This window comes from Poeciliopsis prolifica, unplaced genomic scaffold (genome assembly GCF_027474105.1).
Source record: "Poeciliopsis prolifica strain line A6 unplaced genomic scaffold, Auburn_PproV2 SCAFFOLD096, whole genome shotgun sequence".
Taxonomy (NCBI): Eukaryota; Metazoa; Chordata; class Actinopteri; order Cyprinodontiformes; family Poeciliidae; genus Poeciliopsis; species Poeciliopsis prolifica.
The window spans coordinates 367,214-394,181 of NW_026562471.1; the positions used below are offsets into that span (position 1 = coordinate 367,214).

The 26,968-nt window shown below is 41.2% G+C and overlaps 1 protein-coding gene across 1 annotated transcript; it reads left to right on the forward strand.

Moving 5' to 3' along the window:
• The first annotated feature begins 139 nt into the window (after positions 1 to 139).
• LOC129353754 (aldehyde dehydrogenase, mitochondrial-like) lies at positions 140 to 25,154 on the forward strand. The gene is made up of 13 exons (XM_055023138.1): positions 140 to 330; positions 3,915 to 4,019; positions 4,485 to 4,625; positions 5,311 to 5,390; positions 6,813 to 6,924; positions 8,056 to 8,184; positions 8,584 to 8,697; positions 13,640 to 13,742; positions 13,925 to 14,109; positions 16,604 to 16,768; positions 18,105 to 18,262; positions 21,235 to 21,349; positions 23,538 to 25,154. Exons 1-13 carry the CDS (start codon positions 217 to 219, stop codon positions 23,568 to 23,570), a joined length of 1,554 nt encoding a protein of 517 aa, XP_054879113.1. The 5' UTR covers positions 140 to 216; the 3' UTR covers positions 23,571 to 25,154.
• Positions 25,155 to 26,968: the final 1,814 nt, after the last annotated feature.

Sequence of the window (26,968 nt, forward strand, 5' to 3'; positions counted from 1 at the left end):
TGTCACAGATAAAAAAAAAAATAACTAAAAACGGGAGACCATCGCAGATAATATAGGAAATAGCGCCCCCTTCATTTCCGGAATGCACCCATCCCATTTCCAAATATGGTTTGGGTCTGTGATGCGGTCCGTCCCGCCCCGTTCTGTCTGCTGTGGCTAGGTGGACTTGGTCTGGCCCGCATTCAGACTGGGTTGATCCGGACAGGAAGACTCGTCATGCTCCGTACCGTGCTTTCCCGGGGTGTCACCAGCCTGATCCGACCCTCAGTCTGCTACTATGGGACCGCTGTTCCGGTTCCGAGCGCTCAGCCTGAGGTCCATTTCAACAAGGTAAAGTTAGTAGCTGCTGGACAGGAAAAAAACTACAAACTGCAAAAATACTGCGTGGCTCCGAAATGGACTGGACCACAGTATGGATAGTTTGTGCAGTGGAGTTCATGCTGCTGCAGGGAACGGCAATGTTTCCGATTTGACTTAAGAAAATATTTCTGTAGAAACATGTTGAGGGCAGATGAGAGGTCAGAAGTTCAAATTCCAACCCTGTTGTTTGTGGAAACGCCCAGTGCAGGTAAAGTTCGGTAGAGGAGCAGCGACTCTTCAGGAAGTGACCCGGTTTCCAGTTTATCATCTCTGGTCAGAGCAACGACTCTTCATTCTTCACACACTGACTGTGTGCGTCAGTATTGGCAAGAAGTAACAAACGTGGTTCCAAATATGAACAGTAGGAGTCGCAGTGGGAAAAACTTCGCTTGACCTATTTTTGTTTTTTAACGGAAAGTCGACACGAGTCAGGCTGATGCAGACATATTCCACCAAGATATATTGGTAGAATATGTTTGTTGGTAGAGATATTCTGTGGGTTAAGGTTGTTCTAAGTGCCACCAATCCGTCCTACATTGTGGTAATGCGCATGCGCAGATCGATGTTTCGACACTGCTTACTCAGGAGATTTCACATCCATACAGCCAACCTGTGGAAGTTTCGTTTCGTCTGTTTCATTTAGTAAAAAATGGCGGTAACTTTTATTTTATTTTCTACCTGACTTTCGTTAAGCTGCTGTCTTCATGTTTTAAGTTTACATGACGGGCAGCTTGGAAACATTTATAAATGGCTTTAGTTTGTTACTACTGTAAACAAGTAATTGCTTGGAGTCAAACCACTTTAATCAGGACAAAATACATTGTTTGTGGACCATGTTGTCCTTATACGTTAAAATATTACATATATGACTATTAAAAATTTCGTTTTAATTAAACTGTGTTTAATAGTACAGAAGAGGATTGGGGCCACTGGAAAAAATGTCAGAGAATTTTTTTTTCAGTGGCTCAGAAAAGGTTAAAAAAAATAAAAAAAAATAAATCAGTAGCCCAGAAAAAAAAGTCAGAATTCTGACTGATGGGTGCCAGCAGCAACCACACAGAGAGTTGTGGCAGACAGCCAATGTTCTGGAGAAAATGTCTGATTTAGCCACTTTTTAAATCAGAAAATCAGAAAATGTCTGATTTTAAAAAGTTGCTTAAATCAGACATTTAAAAAGTATATGTATCTGTATATACATACAGATACATATACTTTTTACTTATATATATATATATATCTATCTATATATATACACTCCTGATCAAAATCTTAAGACCAGTCAAAAAATTGCAAGAATTTGCATTTTGCACTATTGAATCTTAAGAAGATTCTAAGTAGAGCTTCACAATGTTAAAAGAAAATATTAGTGCAAGAGACAAAAACATTTGAGCGGGGAATTTTCTGAAAACTGCATTTACACTCAAACATGATTTTTTCAGCTGATCAAAAGTTTAAGACCATAGTCTTTAAAAGCCAAAAGCTGTGCAAAAATCTGGATTCCATGTCATGTTCTATGAAGTCTTTACACTGTCAAGACCTCCAGATGGCAAAAGCAAAAAAGTTCACTGACTTTGAACGTGGCAGGATTGTTGAGCTGCATAAGCAAGGCCTCTCACAACGTGCCATTGCTGCTGAGGTTGGACGCAGTAAGACAGTCATTTTGCATTTTTTAAATGATCCTGAGGGTTATGGAACAAAAAAGTCAAGCGGTAGACCCAAAAAAATTTCACCAGCTCTGAACCGCAGGATCCGATTGGCTGTCCGTCAAGACAAGGGACGATCCTCTACCCAAATTAAAGCCATTACTGATGCCGACTGCAGCCCGATAACCATCAGACGGCATCTGCAAGGGAAGGGCTTCAGAAACAAAAACGTCTTCAAAGGCCATGTCTTGTTCAACGCCACAGAATTGCCCGTTTGGACTTTGCAAGGGTGCACCAAACATGGGACATTGAAAGGAAGAAGTCTTCTCTGATGAGAAAAAGTTTTGGCTTGATGATCCTGATGGCTTCCAACGTTACTGGCATGACAGGGAGATCCCACCTGAGATGTTTTCTACACGGCACAGTGGTGGGGGCGCCATCATGATTTGGGGTGCGTTTTCCTTCAATAGAACAATGGAGCTTCAGGTTGTGCAGGGGCGTCAAACAGCAGCTGGCTATGTGGAGATGTTGCAGCGGGCATCCCTCATGACTGAGGGCCCTCGTCTGTGTGGTAATGATTGGGTTTTTCAACAGGACAACGCTGCAGTTCACAACGCCCGCCTGACAAAGCAGTTCTTCCAAGAGAATAACATCTCTCTTTTGGACCATCCTGCATGTTCCCCGGATCTAAACCCAATTGAGAACATTTGGGGATGGATGGCAAGGGAAGTTTACAAAAATGGACATCAGTTCCAGACAGTGGATGCCCTTCGTGAAGCCATCTTCAACACTTGGAGCAATGTTCCCACTAGCCTCCTGGAAACACTGGCATCAAGCATGCCTAAACGATTGTTTGACGTCATCAACAAGAATGGTGGAGCTACTCATTACTGAGTCCTTTTTTTGGCACTTTGATTTCTGTTTTGGGGGGTTTTGGAGGTTTTTTGAGCTATGGTCTTAAACTTTTGATCAGCTGAAAAAATCATGTTTGAGTATAAATGCAGTTTTCAATTAATTCCCCGCTCAAATGTTTTTGTCTCTTATGCTGATTTCTTCTTTTAACATTGTGAAGCTCTACTTAGAACCTTCTTAAGATCCAATAATGCTAAATGCAAATTCTTGCAATTTTTTGACTGGTCTTAAGATTTTGATCAGGAGTGTATATATCTGTTCACAGAGCAAGCTGCATCTGTCACAAAAGAGGAACAAAAAAATCACTTTTCAAATGGGAAGTATTCAAATCATTTTTATTTCACTCTACTGAACATGTGTGATTACATCAAATTTTGCTCTATATCCAGCAAGTAATAACAAAACACATTTGAACAGTTAAATGTCCAGCAATGACTTCAGAATGCAAAATGTGCAGTACCTTTACTGCACATTTAAAATTCATTTTTTATCTTGTTTATTTATTTATTTTTGTTTTGTTGTTGTTGTACTTTTGAGCAGCATGAATCCCTAAACAGTGACCAGTTCCGCCATTTTAGATGTCAAAGTTATGACACAGGGGTGTACTGTCCCAATGCTCAAATTTTTGCATGCTTGTAATCTGCTCACTTCGACTGAGTCAACACTTCATAGAGGAGCTTAGTGTGCATTTTGAGTATTAGGACTGGACTGTAGAACTATTTCAGCCATGTGGGTTTACGGCAGGCCAGGTGCTGGGGGCTGGGCAGTGAAACAGATGGGCGCCTCTGTCCAAATCTCTATTTCTTAGACAAATCTACACTATGCTCATCAAGGTAGAAAACATTGACCAACAGGATATGTAATCAAGTATGTTTTATGGAAGATGTGAAAGCTTTAATTTTCTTTTTTTTTGTGAACTATTTAGTCACTTTGTAGTTTTTGAAATATCAGAGTATTAAGTATTAAGTTGAACTCTCTAAATGGTGTATTGTGTTTCAGCTGTTTATTAATAACGAATGGCAGGAAGCTGTGAGTGGGAAAACGTTTCCAACGATCAATCCATCCACTGGAGAAATCATCTGCCAGGTTGCAGAGGCTGATAAGGTAAATGACAGGAAGAAGATGCACTTTGTGTGAGTTACAATGTTTTATTTTCATTTGTTCTCCTTTTTAATTAGATATTGTTAAAAATACAGAAAATATTAAGTCAGCCAGAATGAGGGATGAGGAGCTTATTGCACAGCGGCTGCTTCTCTCATGAGTCAGTTGAGGTAGTTCAGGATCAAGGTCCCCCGTTTGAAGGTTTTCCAAGCATGTCCAATCGGGACAGGACCCAGAACTTGCTGAACAAACCATTTATCCTGAAAGCCTCAGATCGGCTCAGCGACTCGGTTTCAGATCAGGGGAGGGCCTTTACAGAAAGTTTTCTGGGGTTCTTGTAATCCTGCTGTGTTTCCTGTCAGAAAGCAGAAAATGTCACTGCACAACCAGTTTTTTGTCTTCTGTTTTTTTATTGTTAAACAGTACCTCAAGCCTTGTGGTAAAAATGAACTGCTTCTCCTTTTTCAGGCAGATGTAGATAAGGCAGTGAAGGCTGCACGTAACGCCTTTAGGCTGGGCTCACCTTGGCGCCGTATGGATGCATCTGATCGGGGCAGGCTTCTTTACAAATTAGCCGACGCTATTGAAAGAGATTCTGCCTACCTCGCTGTGAGTTCATATTTACAACAGTTAAACAGCTTTTGAACAAATGTCTGGCGATGTTCTTACTTCTAGTAGTCTAGTACAGTTATATTTGTTTTCATGAATTTAGATTTTGAATATGTATGAAATTGGCATAAGGGTCTACAGCAAACAGCCTCAGTCTCATAGTTTGAAGTTGTTGTTCTGTTAGTATAGAAATAATCAGATTAAAGTTTCTCTGGATGGAATCTGTTTTTGCTAAGACTAAAGTCATAAATCCTAAAATCACAATGACAATACAGAGTGAAGCCACCGTCAGATCAGTTAGCAGCCTCTCTTTTTAGTTTTACCAAATTAGTTTTAAGAAAATGTAATCTTGTGACTTCTGAAAAATATCCTCTCTAAACTTTCTAATGAAGGTGTTTTAAGCAGAATGCAGTTTAGTGCTGGATTTTAATTGTTGGTAAATAGTTTTGATTTTTTTTTTCGCACTTGGACAAGAATTGGGTTCAATACTAAAATATCCACCATTTGCATTTGAAAGTGGTTCCCTTTTCATTCTAAGAAAATGAGAGAAACATATTATCAGTATCATGTTCAGAAACTGACATTTTTGCCAACCAGTTACTTAAATGATAATAAAGCTTTTAGATAGTGAGCTTCTACTTGACAAAAAGCCACCTTTGTATGTGAAACTATGTTCTTCCGTCAGGAACTGGAGACCTTGGACAACGGGAAGCCGTATGTCATCGCCTATATGGCTGATTTACCCTTGGTTGTGAAATGTCTCCGGTAAGAAGCCCCCAAACAATGTTTTTATGAAAGGTTTTTATTTATTTGTTTTCAAGACTGGTCAATTTAAAGCTGGTTTGGTTTCATTGTAATTGTAACATCAGAGCTTCTGCCTCACAGAGCAGCTTTCCCCTGAAGCAGCTCCTTCAGACTAGTCAGGTGTGTAATAGAAAATTTCATGTTAACCTTACTTAACTTTCTTTCTTTATTTCATTTTAACTTTACCCAAGTTTGGGTTCATAGTTTTATGGGGTTTTTTTTCATGGATACTATGTAAGTGTGAGACCCTGCAACTATGAGTTACTGATAAAGAAGGACTAGAAGTTTCTGTTGGGATCCTCGTCAGCTTGAAAAAGAATGAGAAAAGTTTAACTATAAGTATTTTTAGTTCAACTTTTCAAATGAACCTCCAATGAGGTGAGTGACAGCTGCATCAGGACAAAAACTCGTGGAGGTTTTGCTGTAACTATATAATCATGTGTTGTGTTGTTCAGGGCTCGTCTGCTGACTGTTCGGTCAGACGGGTCTTTGAACACTTTTTTTGCCTTTAAATAAAGAAACACAAATATTGATCTTTCTCTAATTATTGAAACAGACTCTCATTCTCTGATAACAGAATTTCCACAGCAGTCTCCTAGTGGAATGGTGTGTCTGCTGATCTCATGCCAGCTACTTTTCAGTGAAAAACGGATACGGTGGTTAGAGGATTAACAGAAGAGCCGTGTGATGACTGCCTGTTTGAAGCCCAGGTTTCAGAAAGAGCAGGAGCTTTTAAAGAGATAGAGGCCCAAATTCAAGGTGTTAAATTACAAAGTAAAATTTCTTCTATGTTAGAGTTGATATATACAGCATTTCTTTTAACAAGTGAAGCTAACATAGTTACTTGGTAATGCCATTTTATAGCATAATGTGCCAGGAAAACACATACTGGTAATACTGCACCGTTAAGTCTTCTTTTCTTTGTAAAAAGAAAATCCACTTATGATTTCACTGAGAAGGCAAAGTTGGGCACAGATGTCTGTTCCATTTAGGCCTTAGACTTTTTTGGTCAAAAGTCTGGCAGACAAAGCATGTAGACAGTCATCAAATAAAATCTCTGCTGAAGTTTGGACATGTCTGTTTGAGAAAAATCTATTTGTAACATCCTTGTTCAGTGTAGTGCGTTCTATGAAAGATTTTATAGTATTTCATTGATAGCAGAAATATGATTATCTACCTCCAGAGAAACTTTTTATCCCAAACTACAAAATGGCTGAATGGGTGTGAAGATTTCGTAGTACATAAGCTGAAAGACATTTTGAGTGTTTGTGCAAATTTTACTTCCAGAGCTGACATCTGATTAAAATAAAAACAAAAAACCCCTGATGAAATCTGTGTTGCACAATATGGTAGATACTGCAATGGAGTATTTGCTGTGTTTAGGTACTATGCAGGTTGGGCAGACAAATGGGAGGGGAAGACCATCCCTGTTGATGGCGATTACTTCACCTATACCAGACATGAACCTGTTGGAGTCTGTGGACAGATAATACCTGTATGTATGTTTTATATGTATTATTTATTTCTGTGTATTTAAAACTAGGGATGCACCGATATGAAAATTTGGGCCGATATTAATGTTATCGCTTATCACGTATATTTTGACACCTTGAAAAATCAAGTGGAAAGGACACTACTTATGTTTGACACTAAGGCCTCTATTGAAAATTAATCAAAGAGGAAAAATGGTGAAGAAAGAAGGGGCTTAAAATGGCCTAAGACCCAGAATCTTTTCTGTGGCAGCCACTTTGAGGACTGCAGCCTCTGTGCACGGCACACCTGTTCTAACGACCAAATGGTGTGGGTGTCTTTGGGCACGACATATTCGGAGGAAGAATGTTTCAATATCCTATAAATACCATGTCAAAAATTGAGTTTATATGATGGAGCAAGACAATGTGTGTCGTTTTACAGCAGATGGAACTGGATAACTTCTTATGACCGATATACGAATGTACAGATAAATTTTCCAGGAGATTCTTGATAAGACTCGGGTAAAAACATGTTCAAAATGCATCGTCAAGAAAACTGCAATGGTTTCAGAGAAAAGAATGGCAAAGTAAAGTACCTGACTTGTATCCTAACAAAAAACTGAAGATCCCAGTACATAGAATAAACCCTGAGAACTTTGAAGATGTTTGACGTGAAAGAGTCTATCAAAATCATCTCTGAACAATGTATGTGACCAGTTTCTTTAGAGATTCACTGAAATTGTCAATACCGAGTCTTTTCCAATCATTTAATTCATTTGTATTTATTCCTTGCTCATTTTTAACCCATAACTAAATGAACTGTTGACAGAAATGTACTTGAAGGGTAAAATGTTGACATGTGAATTCTTCCTTTAATATACATCTGATACAATGATGTCCTGTAGCTTGTTTGTTTTATTTTCTGCTCTGTACCTACTTAACATCTTTCTGAAATAAACATCTAATCCTTTATTTTCCTCTTGCATACTAAAAAGAGATTCAGGTGCATAGCGGGTGATTTTAATTGAGTCATTTTCCAGTTGAGATGACATTTTGTTTCATTGAGCTGTGAAGGTACCAATAAAAATGTCAGTAAGGTAACTTGGTGCTGTCTGCAAAGACTCTTCTGATTGTATTTTTCTACTTTGCTGCAGTGGAACTTCCCTCTGGTGATGCAGGCCTGGAAACTTGGGCCAGCCTTAGCAACTGGTAATACTGTTGTGATGAAAGTAGCTGAGCAAACACCACTCACAGCACTCTATGTGGCCAGTCTTATTAAAGAGGTATTTCACTTTTTATTGTTTTACAGTCACCTTTACCTGAACACCACCTAAAGACTAAGGCTGCACAACATTGTGAATGGTGTCATTGCAATATTAATATCACAAAGGACTGTTTGGAGTGCAATATTTGTTGGCTAATATATTCCACGAGTTTGAAACATGCATTTTCAATACTAATGTAATATTTAGGCAGTTAGCCAGAGTTACACCATGTAGAAATGACATTGCTCAAAACGCTAAAAGTTACTGAGTTTAGGAAGCACAAATTAGGAGGGGAAAGAACAACGGAACGAGGCATCTCACGCAGACCTATTAAAGACTAAGACTTTTTTTTCTCTTCTGTGCTGAAAATAAAAATGCAAATGGTCATTTAGATTTGTGTTGAACCTTTGTGTTAAGGTTGGATTTCCTGAAGGCGTGGTCAATATCTTGCCTGGAATGGGACCAACAGCTGGTGCAGCCATTGCCAACCACATGGATGTTGACAAGGTGGCCTTTACTGGGTCCACAGAGGTACATTTGTCAGAAGGTTCTGTTCACATCTGGATCTAAGAAAAATCCGGTCCTGTCCTCCGGTGGACAGCCTTAGGTAGAAAAGTTCACGTCTGGCAGCCGTCTTGAGCAATTCTGTTTACAGACAGACTTTCCTCAATGAGGAGACCTCCACATAATGCTGCTGCTGGTGCATGGGCTAAATCTTCATTTACTCGCCATGCCTTGCTTCTGTATTTATACTTTTTTGTAGATTATTTTGTTTCTTCTACTTAAGCTTTGCCATAGAATTACACCAAAGGATTAGGTGACGCCAGCCCAGCACATCTAGGCTTTCTTTGTAGTGTCTGGCCTAATTAACCTACAGCATTGAAGATTTTCATTGGTGGCACGATAAAGCTGATTGAGTTAGTAGATCAACTCGGGTTTGCTGACAGTTTATATATTAGTAAAACTGGGAAGTTGAAACAAGTATATGCAATCAGAAATCAGGACACAATGCTGGGGTAAACAAATTAAGTGGAAATGTTATGCTTTTAAATCCTTTCTTTTCAGATTTTATGTAAATCATTCACTCATAATAATAATAATAATGGAGGAAGTGGGTTGCCTGGTTTTATCTCCACAGACCCTTGTTTACCCCATGTTCTGAGATGTTTTAGATAATTTAGCTTTGCTGCGTTTTCTTTTGATTTTTATGCAAATTAGACGCTTCATGCCCATTCAACCATTTTGTAGTTTGGGATAAAAAGTTTCTCTGGAGGTAGATAATCAAATTTCTGCTATCAAAGCTTATTAAAGATGTCAATAACCATCCACCATCCATACATGTTGAAGGCAGAGTGTGACTTAGAGCAACAGAATAAAGACGACGAACCTGCAGGAGGCAGCTAAAGCTAGCACACAGTGCTGTGAGAAGGTTCAATGCTGCTATCAAACCAATGGCCAGTATGTCATTAACAACACACAAAATTAATGTCTAAAGTAATCTTTGTCATTTTAGCATTAAGAGTTTACTGCTTTGCTATGTATGTGGTTTCAGTAGACAGGAGGAACTGATGCCTCAATTAGACAAAGTATTTTGTGTAATTCTTCTTGATATTGGCGTAGGTTGCCAAACACTTGCCCCTACGTGCTAAAACACCCAGACTTTCTTGGACATTTCCAAGAAAAATCTATTTTAACCAGACACTTTGAAGAGGTGTCTTGGAATCCTGTTGTTTAATACACCCTGGAACCAAACAGTTTGACTTGGCTTATGCATAGCTAAAGTTGGACTATAAAATCACTGCAAAGGAAAACATGGCAGATTCACAAAACTGATTAGATGGAAGTCAATTACCTTGTTTAGCAAATCCACAGCAAATGTGGTGACATTATAGACTTAGACTTCCTTTATTGTCATTGTACAAAAAAAAACTCAAGGTGAATCTTGACAACGAAATGTCGTTACTTGGCTACCAGTGTAGCAGAGCTAAAACCTTATACTACCCAATAAATAAATAAATACAATACAAGTGCCATAGAATACACAGGTTCAGTGTTGTGAAAAAAACTAACTAAAGTGCATGTATCGACCATGTCCATGGGGGGTGATTTGGTTTGTGAGTGTGTGGAGGGTGTTATGTGGCGTTAAGCAGTCTGATGGCCCGGGGAAGAAACTGTTCAGTAGTCTGGTTGTTCTGCACAAGATGCTGCGGAACCTTCTTCCAGACGCCAGGGGGGAAAACAGTCCATGGTTGGGGTGGGTGGAATCGGAGAGGATCTGGTGAGCGCGAGATAGGCAGCGCCTCTCTGCGATGTCCTTGATGCAGGGAGCAGAGCCCCCGTGATCTTCTCCCCTGTCCTCACCACCCTCTGTAGAGACTTCCAGTCAGAGGCCCTGCAGCTCCCAGACCAGATGGAGATGTAGCTGGTCAGTTGGCTCTCGATGGTCCCTCTGTAGAAGGTCTGAAGGATGGGGGGCGGGAGGGATGCTCTCTTCATCCGACGCAGGAAGTGCATGCGCTGCTGGTCCTTCTTCACCAGTGAGGAGATGTGGGGAGACCAGCTGAGGTTGTTGTTGATGTGCACCCCCAGGAACTTGGTGCTGCTGACGACCTCCACAGCTGAGTCGTTGATGAGGAGTGGTGTGTGGGTGGGTCTGGATTTCCTGAAGTCTACGATGATCTCCTTGGTCTTGTTGACATTCAGGATCAGGTTGTTTCCTCTGCACCAGTCCACCAGATGCCGCACCTCCTCCCTATAGGCCGTCTCGTTGTTGTCCCGGATGAGGCCCACCACTGTGGTGTCGTCCGCGTACTTCAGGATGCGTACTGAAGTGTGGACGGCAGTCGTGGGTCATCAGGGTGAACAGCAGGGGGCTCAGGACACAGCCCTGAGGGGTGCCGGTGTTCAGGGTGATGACATCGGAGGTGTTGTTTCTCCATTCTGACAGCCTGGGTTCTGTCAGTGAGGAAGTCCAGTAGCCAGTTGCAGAGGGGGGTGTTAATTCCTAAGGGGCCCAGTTTGCCCACCAGGTCTTGGGGGATGATGGTGTTGAACGCTGAGCTGAAGTCCAGGAACAGCATCCGCACGTGGGTGTTCTCCTCCAGATGCTCCAGGCTCAGGTGGAGAGCAGTGGAGACTGCATCCTCAGCACTGCGCTTGGACTGGTATGCAAACTGGAAAGGGTCGTGTGATGGGGGGAGCGTGGAGATGATGTGGTCCTTAACAAGTCTTTCCAAGCACTTCATGATGGTGGATGTCAGTGCGACGGGGTGGAAGTCATTAAGGCATGTGATGGTGGTTGACTTCGGGACCGGAACGACAGTGGCAGACTTGAAGCACCGTGGGACGACAGCCTGGTCCAGGGACGTGTTGAAGATGTCGGTGAGCACGTGGGCCAGCTGGTCCGAGCATTCCTTGATTAGCAGACCTGGAATGTTGTCCGGACCTGCAGCTTTCCGCGCGTTGACCTTCCTCAGAACCTTCCGCACTGCTGATGTTTCTAGTCTGAGCGCCTGTTCATCGGGGAGTGGCGTCGCTTTCCTCACAGGGTTATTGTTCAGCTCCTCAAATCTTCCGAAGAAGTTGTTGAGCTCGTTGAGGAAGCCAGTGTCGGTCTGGCAGGATGGAGGTGTGGGTTTGTAGTCTGTGATAGACTGGATGCCCTGCCACAGTTTCCTGGTGTTGTTGGAGTCCTGGAAGAGACCCTGGATTTTCCGGCTGTGGGCTCGCTTAGCGTCTCTGATGGTCCGGTTCAGGTTGACCCTCGCAGACCTGAGAGCCGCAGCATCACCAGATCTGAAAGCAGCATTGCGTTCTCTCAGCTTCGTTCCCACTCCTTGGTCATCCAAGGTTTCTGGTTTGCCCGAGTGACTATTGTTTTTGTTGCTGTCTCTTTTTTCATGCACCAACTGATATAGTCGGATACAGATGCAGCGTACTCCTCCACGTTGGTGCGCTGGTTGTCTGTTGCTGCTTCCTTGAAGATGCCCCATTCAGTGCACTCAAAACAGTCCTGCAGTGCAGACATGGCGCCCTCAGGCCATACTCTCACCTTCTTCACTGCAGGTCTCTCTCTGATGGTATGCAGGAATTAGCATGACAGAGAGATGGTCTGAGGAGCCCAGGTGGGGGCGGGGTGCTGCTCTGTAGGCCTTCTTTATGTTGGTGTAGACAAGGTCCAGAGTGTTCTCCCCTCTAGTAGCAAAGTCCACATGTTGGTGAAAGTTTGGAAGCACGGTCTTCATGTTGGCCTGGTTGAAGTCGCCAGCAACAATAAAAACACCTTCCGGTTGTGTGGCTTGCATGTCCGTGATGTTGTTGTAGAGAACACTGAGGCTTGCTTCGTGTTGGCGCTGGGTGGGATGTAAACAGCAACAATGGTGACGCTGGTGAATTCACGTGGCAGATAAAAGGGTCGACATCTCACAGTCAGGAGTTCAATGTCTATAGAGCAGAGACTGGAGACCCTGGAAGCGTTGTTACACCAGCTGTTCTTCGTGTAGATGGAAACGCCACCCCCTCGGGTTTTACCTGTGAGAGCACCGCTTCTGTCGGCTCTGAATGCTGTTAGCCCGTCCAGGCTAACTGCGCTATCTGGGACCGATGCACTGAGCCATGTTTCAGTGAGGACAATGGCACAGCAGTTTCTTGTTTCCAGCTTTGAGTGTAGCTCCAGCTTGAGATAGTCCATTTTGTTTTCCAGGGAGCGTACGTTGGTGAGCAGCAGTGAAGGAAGCGGCAATCTGTACGGGTTAGCTTTTAGCTTAGCTGTTAGTAAAACATAATAGATGGCAAGTGAATTTTTCATGATATGTCCCCTTTAAATGCTTTATAAATCACCTCTTCAATATTGAAAGCACGGATTGATCCAACACTGACTAGTGTGTGTTTAGATAAATCCGTATGCTGGTGTCTTTATTTGGATAAGAGATTTCACCCTAAACTAGTCACACAGCTGGTCCCAATGGCCAAAGATGAAATGACTCAATGGGTGGAGTTCTATTTATCTTTCACTTTCTACAAAATCACAGTGAATGGGTCATAGGTGAGTTGTACTTTCATATTTTCAGCATGTATTTGAACACACACATGGACATCCATGCAGAGGCAGAGTAGTGAGAAAGCCCATAAAACAGGGATCTGTGAAGCTTGAATTCATTAGGGAACCTGAGAATATTAATGCCACCGATTTTCAGTGAAAGTATTTGAGGCTAGTCTTATACTGCCTCCAAACAAGAATCAACTTGAATCAGTTTCTGTAGGCTATTTAAATTCAGACAGGAGATGAAGAGGAGAGGATCAGCAGCAACTTCAGGCTGAAGGGTTCTGAAGGGTTCATCAGTTAAGATTTATTTTGGTGTAGGGTAAAGGAGAAGGGTTTTAATAGGTTCACATGTTGCAGGTTAATTTTTGTTTTTCATTTAATGAATTTTTGCATAATCTTGTTTCATCTTCAAATTGATTTTTCTGTCAGGTGGGTCATCTGATCCAACAGGCAGCAGGCAGCAGTAACTTGAAGAAAGTTACATTGGAACTGGGAGGAAAGAGTCCAAATATCATTCTGTCTGATGCCAACTGTATGTATTCATTTTACTCCGTTGTACTTAAGTTGTTAGTGTGTTCACACAATTACCTTTTTAAACCACTCTGTGCTAAATTCAAACATATTCACTGTTTTGTTTTTTGCATAATATTTTTTCTGACAGCCTGTCATGATCACATTAAAGTTGCTGCCTAATCTTTTTGAATGATTTTTTAGTGGAAAATGCTGTGGAGCAGTCCCACGTTGGCCTGTTTTTCAATCAAGGCCAGTGTTGCTGTGCTGGCTCTCGAGTTTTCGTCCAATCAGATGTCTACGATGAGTTTGTGGAGCGCAGTGTGGCACGTGCTGAAAAGAGAGTGGTGGGAGACCCGTTTGACTTCAAGACTGAGCAGGGCCCTCAGGTAACACAAACTCTTAGTAAAATTCAGTATATTTATATTGCCACATTTCACAACAAAAGTCATTTCAGTTCAGTCACACATCAGCTAAGTAACATTAAGTAACTGAGCTTAATGTTGCTCAGTGATTTAAACTTATTTTATATTCAAATTAGTTTAAACATTTGGTGTCTAATGAAACACAGGAGATTGCATCAAGTCACTGACTTGCAGAGTATCAATGCTGCTAAATTTGATTTGATTTAATGGTTTCAGCATGGATAAATTAAAAGATTTGAAGTTGTTTAAAATTTTAATTTCAGATTTTTTTGTACTATAGCTAAAATCTGATGCTGTGAGTTTAATCTTTTTCAGTTTGGGCTCTATTTGTTCACATTCAGTAAACCACAATTATCACTGATTGCTTTTTAGACTGGCCAATTAAACTGCTCCCCCTCTCCTAAATTTGACTAAATTTATGTTGAAATGCTGTTAGAGGTGCTGATGATCATAGCAGCCAGAGGGATTCCCAAGCCAAATTCTGCTCAAGGCTTGATGCAGCCGTGGACCGGCCCTGTATGATTAATTAAATCTGCTGCAGACATGCGCAACAAACAGGAGATTTAATTCAATGCTGCGAATGTGCCTTTAGTAACTCTTCCACTTTTTGTCTATTGAGTTTTTAATGATCGCCACAGAAACTGTTTTGGTTGCTCAAGTTTGTTGGACGAGATTTTTCGATCTGTTCACTCAGGCTGACTTAAGGAGACAAAGCATTTGATATGGTTTGATGCATTGTGTAACTGGAAATAAAAAAAAAACAGAGTGATGCAAGCGCAAAAGCTCCTCCACTCTCTGAAGTGCTCATGATGAGGTTGATGTAAATATCCATACAGGTCATCATGTGTCCAGTTGAAGTGAAAGGAGGCGCGTGCCAAGGTAAACTTCAGACAGCGTGAGAGGCAACGCTCAGAGGCGTCAGCGATGTGATTTGTCTGCACTCCCAGCTTGTGGCCGGTTACTAAACCCATCTTTCATTAAACCCAACTTTAATGAGTCGTAAGCCAGCCACCGGAGTCCGGACATAAAGACAGTTGAGAGCACGGAAGTTCAGCGATTAAAGAGATACAGGAAAGACCTATTAAATTTGCTTAGTCATCAAACTGCAATAAACTGACAGTCAGTTGACGCATACCTGCCGATCCATGCAGATGTATGTCACAGGAGGAGGAGAGCAGCGCAGTGGCGTTCACCCTGCTAAAATCACCCTAATGGTGCATCCAACACTTCAAGTTCAACGCATGTGCACTTTGAATGCAGACACTTGACACTTTGCCTTACCCTAACCCTACACCTAGTGTTTCGCTGGTCTGGTTTACATTCAGAGTCTATGTGGAGGCACGTCGGATGTGTTAAAATTGCTCCAGCCGTCATTTTCCACTGCTGGTGTTCTAACACCTGTTTATTTGTCGGATGCACTTGACACGCCAAACGCTTCAAATCACACCATGGCGGGCCCTCGACACCTCCACTAGACTTTGAAAGTAAACCAGGCCCACCTGACGCTCAAAGGATGCGTTTAGTGTGAACTAAACACACCCTTTGGTCGAGCCATGTCATGGGAGCACGAGGAGGACGTGTCAAATTGAATGCAGTGGCTTACCACTCCCACTTTATCCCATAAATAAATGTATCTTTCTATACTACTAACTTTTTTTCTGACCTTGTTATCTAGTTCTTGCACAGGTAGAAAGAGGCAGCCAAAACCCCAATACCTCCTCCGAGAACTGCTTCTCTTTTCATTGGCTGACTGAAAACACAACAACAACCAATAAAAACAGAACTGCAACACAAGAAGTACAGCAGGAGAGAGAATAGAATCTAGCTGATTGGTGTGGCAGGGTGTGTCTGTTTAAGAAGGCCCGAAGATTATCATTGTTAGGTTATCTAGTTCCTGCAACCAACTGTCAGTCCTGCTGTCCACTTTTACAAAAATCAGCTGGATGCCATTTTGCATGTATATTTTATATGTTGCTTTTGAGTGTTGCCCGTATAGACAGACATTTCAGTAAGCTAAAAATTTAAGCAACCTACTTGCATATTGTATGCAGATTGTTGCATGTAAAATTTATGAGCAGTAAATATTGTGCTAGTTATCAGTGATGAACCAAAGAAAGCAAGTTGTAAAAATTGAGAGTTAAGCCCTGATAGAGGATAAGCAACAAACAAGTTGCAACCACAATGAGGAAAACTAGGGATTCAATGTTAAATCTGAACTGTAGCTATGAAGATGGTCAGAAGCTGTAGAGAAGTGTGTTAAACTGAGACTCTTTCTTGCTCTGGAACTAGAACTGTCATTGTTTAACCAGATTCCTAGAAAAGAGCTGCTGCATCCAAAGTGGGATGGATGCCGTCTGTCCGGGACAGACCGGATTTTCCCCAAAAGCATTCAGGGCCTTTTGAAGTTCATTGACTTTAGTATAACCTTGACATGCTGTTCCTTCTGTGATGTTTCCAGGTAGATCAGGAGCAGTTCAACAAGATTCTGGGCTACATCAGCAGTGGGAAGAGAGAAGGTGCCAAGCTGATGTGTGGAGGAGGAGTGGCAGCAGACAGAGGTTACTTCATCCAGCCTACAGTGTTTGGAGATGTCCAGGACAACATGATCATTGCCAGGGAGGAGGTAGAGTGGTGTGGATGGCTGGCTAATCGGTGTACTATGCTTTGGGTTTCTCCTCCAGGCTTGTATGTTTCCTGAGATCTCCATGCTCTGCTTTGACATGGATGAAGAGATGCAGGCAAACGGTTGTATTTTCAAGTCCTGTCACGAGTGGTGAAAGTTTTACTCCACCCTCTACCCTCTTTCATCAGTTCTGCCTCCTTTAAAAGGAGGAGCATTTATAGAGTTATTTCAAACATGATAGAAGTATAAGTTAACACACATGAACAAGGAATGCAAAATTCATATTTTTTGTGACACAATAATCTTAACATGCTCAAAAAGGAGAAAGAAGTAAGAAACTTATGAGCTCCTCCCCCATAAACTCGTACAACATATTCAGATGGACCCTCATTATTAAAACAAATAAAAAAATTAATGTTCCATTTTATCTGGGTTTACATGTCAATATATACATCCATACACACACACACACACACACACACACACACACACACACACACACACACACACACACACACACACACACACACACACACACACACACACACTCATATGTGTTAGCTTTAATTTACATATATCTTATTTGTGCTAATGCTCACCTATATTTCTATATCTTGTGAAAACGACCTTCTTAAATTGTATTAGATTTTGACTTTTTTAACTCCTCATTGAAGTTGTTCCATGATTTTACACCATAAATTGAAATACAAAAGCTCTTAGGTTTGAGTAATCTCTGAAAGTTATAGCCTCCTTATTTTACAAAACATGCTCTGTTTGAGCTCAGGTAGAAGTTAATTTGAGGCCTTAAACATAATTTGAGCAATTTTAAATTCCACCAGATCTTCAGATTTAATTTAATGACTGACCACATGTTCCTTCCACTGCGCTGTGAGGTGGAGGTATGGGCCATGTGTCCAGTGGGCTACTGGCTGGCACATCCACTTTCTGTCCCCCTACTCTGTTAATCTCTACACCTCTTGTGATGGGAGCCACTTTTTCTTCAATGATTTAGGAAACTAGGGATGCATGATGTTTCTGCATCAAACTCTATATTAGCCAACATATCTGTACCAGTCCACTAATTAAAACTGGGCCCACATTGACAAATGTTTATTTCCATCTTGTTTGGATATGCGTTTCAGGAGGGGGTCATGCATTTGATGGGATCATAATGCAGTACAGGATTGTGGGATGTTTAACTGAAGTCCCCCCCCTCCCCCAACAGTGTTAATCATCATCCATCCACATACCCACATAGCTCATTGAGACTATGTCATGATTTACTTTGGCCTGGCTGAACATTTACTTCTATTTTTCTGTTTGTGTTTTTTTCTAGATTTTTGGTCCAGTGATGCAGATCTTTAAATTTAAAACATTGGAGGAGGTTATAACCAGAGCCAACGACACCAAATATGGACTTGCAGCTTCAGTTTTCACAACTGACATTGACAAAGCGAACTATGTGTCCAGTGGGCTCCGGGCTGGCACAGTGTGGTATGTGGGTCTTTTCTGAAGACTTATCTAAGCCAACCTTAAATCATTAATTTGCTTGGTGAGGGACATAAAGTTATTGCCAATCAGATAGTGTGAAATTATTTAGAAAAATTGTATAAATGAAAGGAAAGGCCAGCTACAAAGTGTGGTGTGTATGTAGATAAAGTTGTTGGTACCTCTCTGTTAATAAATGAAAAACCCACAAAAGTTACGAAAATAACTAAGTTGACTAAAGGTAATAAAATAAAATACACTGAAAATGAACCAATGATATTCAGACATTGGTTTTGATGTTTAATCATTGTTTAATAATTCAACAGAATCATTAAAAAAAACTAATGGACAAAAATGATGGTACCTCTAGAAAAGATTAACAGAGACATGTTTCTGATCCGCTGAGATGTAGGCAAGGCAGGCACCAGTTCTTCATCTTTTCCTTTGGGGTCTTCATCTTTGTCTTTGGAGTCTTTGGGGTCTGAACCCAGCCTATGAGAGAAGTGCGATTTGAAGCCACATGTTGCGGGGCTGATGGGTTGGTCCCCATGTGCAGGACAGTCTTCGGCTCTGTGTCTCTGGCTCTTCTTCAGCTGCAGAGTTCTTTGTCCATCTCGGTCTTGGCTCGAAGCTGCCTGGAGGATCCAACCAAAGATTCCTCTTTTGCTCTCACCTTATATAGGGTTTATACCCGCTTTTGGTGCATTTGCATTGGCTAACACTGTTGCTGTGCTTGTTTCATTGGGTAACTTGTTTGGACAGATAAACTCATATCCATCACTGTCTTTGAGACATTATGTCCTGATGTCTTGGCTAATGTCTCAGGGTTGCTCAATGTTCCTCTCTTGGCTTTTCCTTGAAATGTTTAAGTTGTTCAACCATCTATGTCCAAATAAGGCGTTGATCATCTCTGCTCTCCTGTTAGTAGGTGAAAGGTTAGAGGTAAAAGGGGAACTATCTACCTCCAACACATCTGTGATCTTTCATTGCAGTTACACATTTTACACCATTCAAGTTCAATGTCAAAATCACATTCATAACCCTTTTAGTTCTTTGAAAACATTCATTTATAATTTTGTGATAACCACAACTTATTACTCTTATTATAATCATAATGTGAGGTATTACAGATGTTCTGAAAAGAAACAAAGAATAATCTATTATTGTAATTATTTGATCCAAAGTTACAGTCGCTTGTTTCACTTGTAAGTGTTCCCACAAGTGTAAGTATTGTTATAAGTAAACCATTATTAATATAAGTGTTTTACTTTGATTCTTATGTAATTACTCAAAATGTTTAGATTCCATCCTTTAAAATTTTTATATTTTTAAATAAGGACTGGTCTCAGCTATTTTTATACATCTTACTTCCTCTTTTTTCAGGAAACCTGCTCTTCGTGTCTCATCTCTCTCTCTGACTATGATTTCTTATGATTAGATAGAAAAAAGAAGTAGAATTAAAGCAACGTTTGCAGAAGACAAAAACACACACAACCAAATAATATTTCTTCAATAATCTTTATTTTATTGAAGTTTAAGTCTACTGTTGGGTAGAGGTTACTTGTGTGACTAATTTTAAAGGTAACTTTATTTATTGTTATGTTTAAACTAAAATCTCCAGCATGGGGAAGTGGGATGATCTCAGGTTTTCTTGACACATGTTAACTAAGGCGAGACCACTAAGCATTCCCGGTGTTTTCTAGGTTGTAATCAGTCAGTTGGCCTATTTAAATAGTGATCAGTTGTCCCTGTTCTGTTTGGTGACATGGTGTGTTGCACACTGAACATGGACCACAGGAAGTGAGGGCTGTCCTAGGAGATTAGAAAGATAATCATAGAGCAGCAAGTTAGAGGTAATGACTATTAGAGCGTCTCCAAACAGCTTGATGCTCTTCTGACTACAGAGATTATTCAGAAGTTACAGGGCCTCTAGACTGTTGCTAACCTCCCTGGTTGTGAGAGTAAAAATGGAGAGAAGGATAAAATGAATGGTGAGCAAAGAGCCCAGAACAACCTTCAAAGAAATAAAAGGTGAACTCCAAGGTCAAGGTACGTTAGAGTAAGATCACACACATCAGGTTTTCCATCATTGTTTGAGCCAAAGTAAACGTCGTGGGAGATGACCAAAGAAGAAAACAATGCATAAAAAAGCAAGGGTGAAATTTTCCACAATACATGTTGACAAACCACAAAGCTTCTGGGAAAATGACAGATCAGACAAAACTGGAGCTTCTTGGCAAGACACATCAGTTCTATGTTCACAGACGCAAAAATGAAGCAGATCAAGAGAAGAACGTAGTTTACTCTCGTCTGGAGAAGGCATCCTTCAAAACTGAGATGACTGGAACAGTTTGTCCACAAAGATTGGACCAGAATATCTGTGGACAGGTACAGAAGTCTCATTGACGGTTACAGAAATCCTTTGATTGCAGGGATTACCTCCAAAGGTTGGTCAACAAACTTTTAAGTTTCAGGCCCCATAACTTTTGTCCAGCACTATTTCATCAGGTTTTTCTTAATGATTCTGTTGTTGTTACAGTGCAAAGCAGGTGTTGCTGTGTCTGATTTATGTTCTAATATTAGTGATGTGGCATGAAAGGGAAACCGCATTAAATATAGACAAATAGTTTGTGTTGGTCATCAGTTTGGGATGATAGTCCATTTATAGTTTTGGAGATTAACTATAAAACACCAAATGTTTTTGACAACTTGTCCAGTGGGAGAGGCTGTCTGTCAGCCAGGTCAACTTGGTTATCAACCGAACAATGACACCAAGTCTTTGATGTCAAACAAATCAATTTCAATAGCCCAGTCAAAGTCCAGAGCTCAGTATGAATGCACTGGTACATGCCAATATATTTTGGCAAACAAAAAATGCAATGTAAACTGGAGCTCCTCAACTTTCTTCAACTTGCTGCTAAAAGTAGGTCAAATATAATATGCATCTAAAATGACTTTTTTTTCCCCTCTTTCTGCAGGATAAACTGTTACAACGTGTTTGCTTCCCAGGCTCCATTTGGAGGCTACAAAGCCTCAGGTAATGGCAGAGAGTTGGGAGAGTATGGACTGGAAGCCTACACAGAAGTGAAAACGGTAATTACCCAACACGCGCATCATATCCTGAAAACTAGTAATGAGTGCATCAAGTCTGAATTGGCCTGGTGGTGGTTGGAGCAGACAAGGTGTGGAGGGAGGAGTCTTAGAAATGAAGCAATGGGTTGACCAACAGGTAGAGAATTGATGGACTTATAAATGGCGAACCATTAACTGTAGCAATTCATCAGCTATTTGAGAAATAGAAATAAAATTAATTAAAAAAAATCTTAGTCTTGATCTAACAAGTCTATCTGAAGGGTCATTCTTTCAGTCTTCATTCTTAGAGTATTAATAAAAACTGACTGTACAGGATGGAGTCACTAAGAAAATATTAATAACCACACTGACATATTTTTGATGATTAAACAAGTCAAGTAAGAACATAAAAAAACATGGAATCTACTTGAGGAGGAATTTCAAAGGAAAGTGAAACTAAATGTTCACATGAACCTGATTAAACATCCAACTTTATAACATCAGAATCAGTGATTCTTTCTGAAAGGTGAATTCAGGTCCAGCTAACCTTGACTTAGTAAATACTTTTATCAAAACAAAATGTAAATTGTTGAAAGACACATGCCATGATCATGGAAATGATATCAATCTGTTTGAGAGGCATCAAATCGTTGGCATCTAAGGAGATTGCAAAGCCTACTGAAATTAGGTTCAGAACTGACCAACACATTATTAAAACAGGAAGGATAAAGGGGGCCATTTGTCTCTGAGGAAGAAATGAGGCTGGAAAAATATCCTGTATGGTTGTGATCTGTAATCACTTAAACACTTAAAATCAAATTGAAGGAAAAATAGAGTATGGCTATGTTTAATAGTGAAAGAGCATTTTCACATGCACAATGTAAAGAACTTAAGGGATTGGAAATGAGCAGCTGTGTATCCTTAAGAAAACCACAAATCATTGAGGCTAACCTGACAGAGGCTTCAATCTGCTAGGGAGCATAAAGATCAAACTCTGGACTCAAACCACATGACCTTTTCTGTTGCTCCAGATTTACCTTGTTCCAGAGTGACAGGTGCATCTGGGTAAGCAGAGAGGCAGGTGAAGTGATTACCCATCATGCCAAGCAGCCAATGTACAAGTGTGTGCTGTGGTTCCACGTTGCTGTAGTTAGTCATGTCTGGGGTCAGCAACAGTATGTGTTCAGAGTCCAGATGGCTATCTGAATATACTGAATGATCAGGTTATTCCATCAATGGATTTCTTCTTCCTTGATGTCACGGTGATATTCCAAGATGACAATGCATCAAGATGCCAGGATTCGACAGGCTTGAATTGAAAATGTGGCTCAAGGAGCATGAGACATAATTTTCACACATTGATTGGCCAGAGAATCTTTGGGATGTGCTGGAGAACTTTTCACAGTGGTCAGACTCTACCATCATCAATGTAAGGGCTTGGTGAAAATGAATACAGAACTGGCTGCAAATAAATCTAGTCAAAACAATGTCACAGCAAGTGTGTGCTGGTGTCAAGGCTAAAGGCAGTTCAATAAAATATTATGTTATTTCTTTGGTGGGAACTTTATTTATTTTTTTAAATAAAGAAATAAAGTTTATTTATTTAAAAAAATAAATAAACTTTATTTAACTCCACTGACAATTGCTTGGCACTAGTTCCGTCCATCTGTCCGTTAGTCATAGGACTGTCCCGACTAACCCCTACACAGAAGTTGCCGTCATCAGGCCAAGGAGTTTAGACTTTGGTATGATAATCTGCCTCAAACAAGATCTTACTAAAAATGATTCTTTCAAACCTTTTTATTCATGTTGACAGACTGACAGAGCCTCAAAACAAAGCATGAGACTTGCTTTCTGGAGCAGCAGATCTCCACTGAAATGCAGTAAAACAAGGATGCATTTAACCTTACTGAAGCAATGTATGACCAGAGAAATATTAAGTTTATATACCATTTGACATGCAAACAACTTGTAGAGCTCATAGTTGAGCTGTTGCATTCCATAAGTCAGGGCCGACTGTTAGCTATTTTTAGCAATTAAAATAGTGTAAAATCAGATCTAATGGTTTCACAGTTCACACCTCCAGCCGTCAGTCTGTCCTCAATAGCCGAGGGCCTGGAGACTCTGCATGAAGCAAAGCGTAGAACAGGGGGTTGCTGTTTTCCAGGCTACGGGACGAGTGAAAGATGAAATGTTCTTCTTGTTTCAGGTGACAGTCAAGGTGCCACAGAAGACTTCTTAAACATTTTCCTGGAAACCTGAGGCCTGCTGAGAGGAAAAGTTCAACCGTGACTTTTGGACTGCTTTGGATTATTCTCCTTTCTAATAAATATTTACACAGAAAGGAAATAAAAACTTGTTAAGGTTAACACCTGTTGATTTAACATAGACAGAAAAGACAAACAGAGTCAGTATTCTTGCTACTCGCGAGGAGAACGAACAGAGATGTGCTTCAGTAACAATCTCCTACCGCTCTAAAGCACATTTGTACGCCCCACGCTTTTTATTGTTTTAGGATCCCTAATCACAAGGACGCTGTAGCTCTAAAGGGAGGGGAAACAATTCATCACACAGCTACAGCGCTAATTGTCATTTACTAACTAATACACAAATGATCCTGGACTAGATAATCTCGTTCCTAACACAAAGTCTAGCAGAATATACATGTGATTCTTCACAGTGACAGTTTTATAGCATTCCAGCAACTCAGCGAAGCAGAACTCTTCACCAAGAGATGACCTGTGTCTGCTCTCCATCAGAGAGGCCTTCTGAGAAAGAAATCAGAGCAAATCAACAATATAGAAACATTCTAAATCCTATGATATTAAACAAAAGAAAGATAATACTATAAGGGTACATGAGAATAACGAATATTTGATTAACATATCATAATTTCTCTAACAAAACTGTACAACATCTTTTTCTCTCTTCTAGTAAAAATGCATATCTTGTTGCTAAGCTCTACAATTCATGACTGAAGCATTACAACAGATGAGTTATGATAAAATTACAAAGCCTATAATCAGAGAAGCTAACTGTAATTCAGATTTGGTAATGAATAACATTCTGCTTCTCTTTGCTTGGTAAATGTTTATTGTGAAAGCAATTGAGTGAAGTGCAACTTCCCCATGATGTCCGTACGCATGTCATTTTCAGATTGCTTATGTAACAAGTGGTACCACCAGGATTGCCAAGAAGCCCAACTGAGACAGATTGGTGAATGTGTACTTAAGAGATAGATTCTTTAGGAATAATTTTTGCTGAGTTACCCTTTGTTGTGACATAATGAATGCATAAGATCAAATAGTCAGTGACACCAGGTGAGGAAGGACTTCAGCAGCCTTCAAATGTCCCTTGCCAGAAAATGCATGCCCTGCAGTGTGGAAATATTTGATGGTAATGTGTTAGATGAAATTTTCTACCTGACATATCCTCTGAGCAATTGGTATACTTTTATATTTGAATGACGCCTTTCGAACTGAAAAACGGGACATGCAAATATTGGCAGGTGAATAACTTGCTTTGCCAAAAAATGCATCCCCCTGCTAACTTGGAGAAATAAAGAGTTAAGAATGAAATAACTTTTCCTACATAATCACATATACGTTTGATATCAATGGGAAAATAGACAGGAGATGCAGATAATGGCAGACGCAGAAATTAAAATGTATTCTCTCCTGTAGTAATATACTGGACAGTTAATGGTGATAGAAAATGTTCTACATGTTTTCTCATCTGTTAAGCTTTATGGTGTTAAAAGAAAAAGCGGGGAAGATCAGAGACTAAAAAGTTCGACTCATCTGTCTCAATAAAGTTATCAAAACCATATTTATTTCCATTCATCTGCAAAATGAAACCCGCCGTTTTATGAGTCACATGCTTAAGAAACATAATAATGTATCTTTAAAAGTTGCCTCTTTGGTCACATTTCAGTCATTAATATGCGCCTTCAGGGCTTTCAACTCGGCATGACGTCACAGAGCCTTGTACGGTTACAACGGTCAGACATCACCGTCATAAATCAATCAAAATAGAACCTCATCACGAGACGAACGGGCAGACGGCAGGAAACACCTTCACTGCTGCTGCTGCAAAATCTGGACTCGGGTAACATCTTTGACTTCTGCAAGTGCATTACCCATAATTCATTATGGGAAACAAATTCTATCTGGTACTGACAAATGTGGAGGTCAGTCCCTGATGTGGAGGTCAGTACTTGATGTGGAGGTCAGTCACTGATGTGGAGGTCAGTCACTGATGTGGAGGTCAGTGGCTGATGTGGAGGTCAGTACTTGATGTGGAGGTCAGTCACTGATGTGGAGGTCAGTCACTGATGTGGAGGTCAGTCACTGATGTGGAGGTCAGTGGCTGATGTGGAGGTCAGTGGCTGATGTGGAGGTCAGTACTTGATGTGGAGGTCAGTGGCTGATGGGAGGTCAGTCACTGATGTGGAGGTCAGTCACTGATGTGGAGGTCAGTCACTGATGTGGAGGTCAGTACTTGATGTGGAGGTCAGTCCCTGATGTGGAGGTCAGTAACTTGATGTGGAGGTCAGTGGCTGATGTGGAGGTCAGTCACTGATGTGGAGGTCAGTCACTGATGTGGAGGTCAGTCACTGATGTGGAGGTCAGTACTTGATGTGGAGGTCAGTCCCTGATGTGGAGGTCAGTACTTGATGTGGAGGTCAGTGGCTGATGTGGAGGTCAGTCACTGATGTGGAGGTCAGTACTTGATGTGGAGGTCAGTCCCTGATGTGGAGGTCAGTACTTGATGTGGAGGTCAGTGGCTGATGTGGAGGTCAGTCACTGATGTGGAGGTCAGTCACTGATGTGGAGGTCAGTCACTGATGTGGAGGTCAGTACTTGTGGTGGAGGTCAGTCCTGATTGGAGGGTCAGTACTGATGTGGAGGTCAGTGGCTGATGTGGAGGTCAGTCACTGATGTGGAGGTCAGTCACTGATGTGGAGGTCAGTGGCTGATGTGGAGGTCAGTCACTGATGTGGAGGTCAGGCTGATGTGGAGGTCAGTCACTGATGTGTGGAGGTCATCACTGATGTGGAGGTCAGTGGCTGATGTGAGGTCAGTCCCTGATGTGGAGGTCAGTACTTGATGTGGAGGTCAGTACTTGATGTGGAGGTCAGTCACTGATGTGGAGGTCAGTCCCTGATGTGGAGGTCAGTCACTGATGTGGAGGTCAGTCCCTGATGGAGGTCAGTCAATGATGTGGAGGTCAGTCACTGATGTGGAGGTCGTCCCTGATGTGGAGGTCAGTACTTGATGTTGGAGGTCAGTCACTGATGTGGAGGTCAGTCCCTGATGTGGAGGTCAGTGGCTGATGTGGAGGTCAGTGGCTGATGTGGAGGTCAGGGCTGATGTGGAGGTCAGTCACTGATGTGAGGTCAGTACTTGATGTGGAGGTCAGTCACTGATGTGGAGGTTCAGTACTTGATGTGGAAGGTCAGTCACTGATGTGGAGGTCAGTACTTGATGTGGAGGTCAGTCACTGATGTGGGAGGTCAGTCACTGATGTGGAGGTCAGTCACTGATGTGGAGGTCAGTCACTGATGTGGAGGTCAGTGGCTGATGTGGAGGTCAGTGGCTGATGTGGAGGTCAGTCCCTGATGTGGAGGTCAGTGGCTGA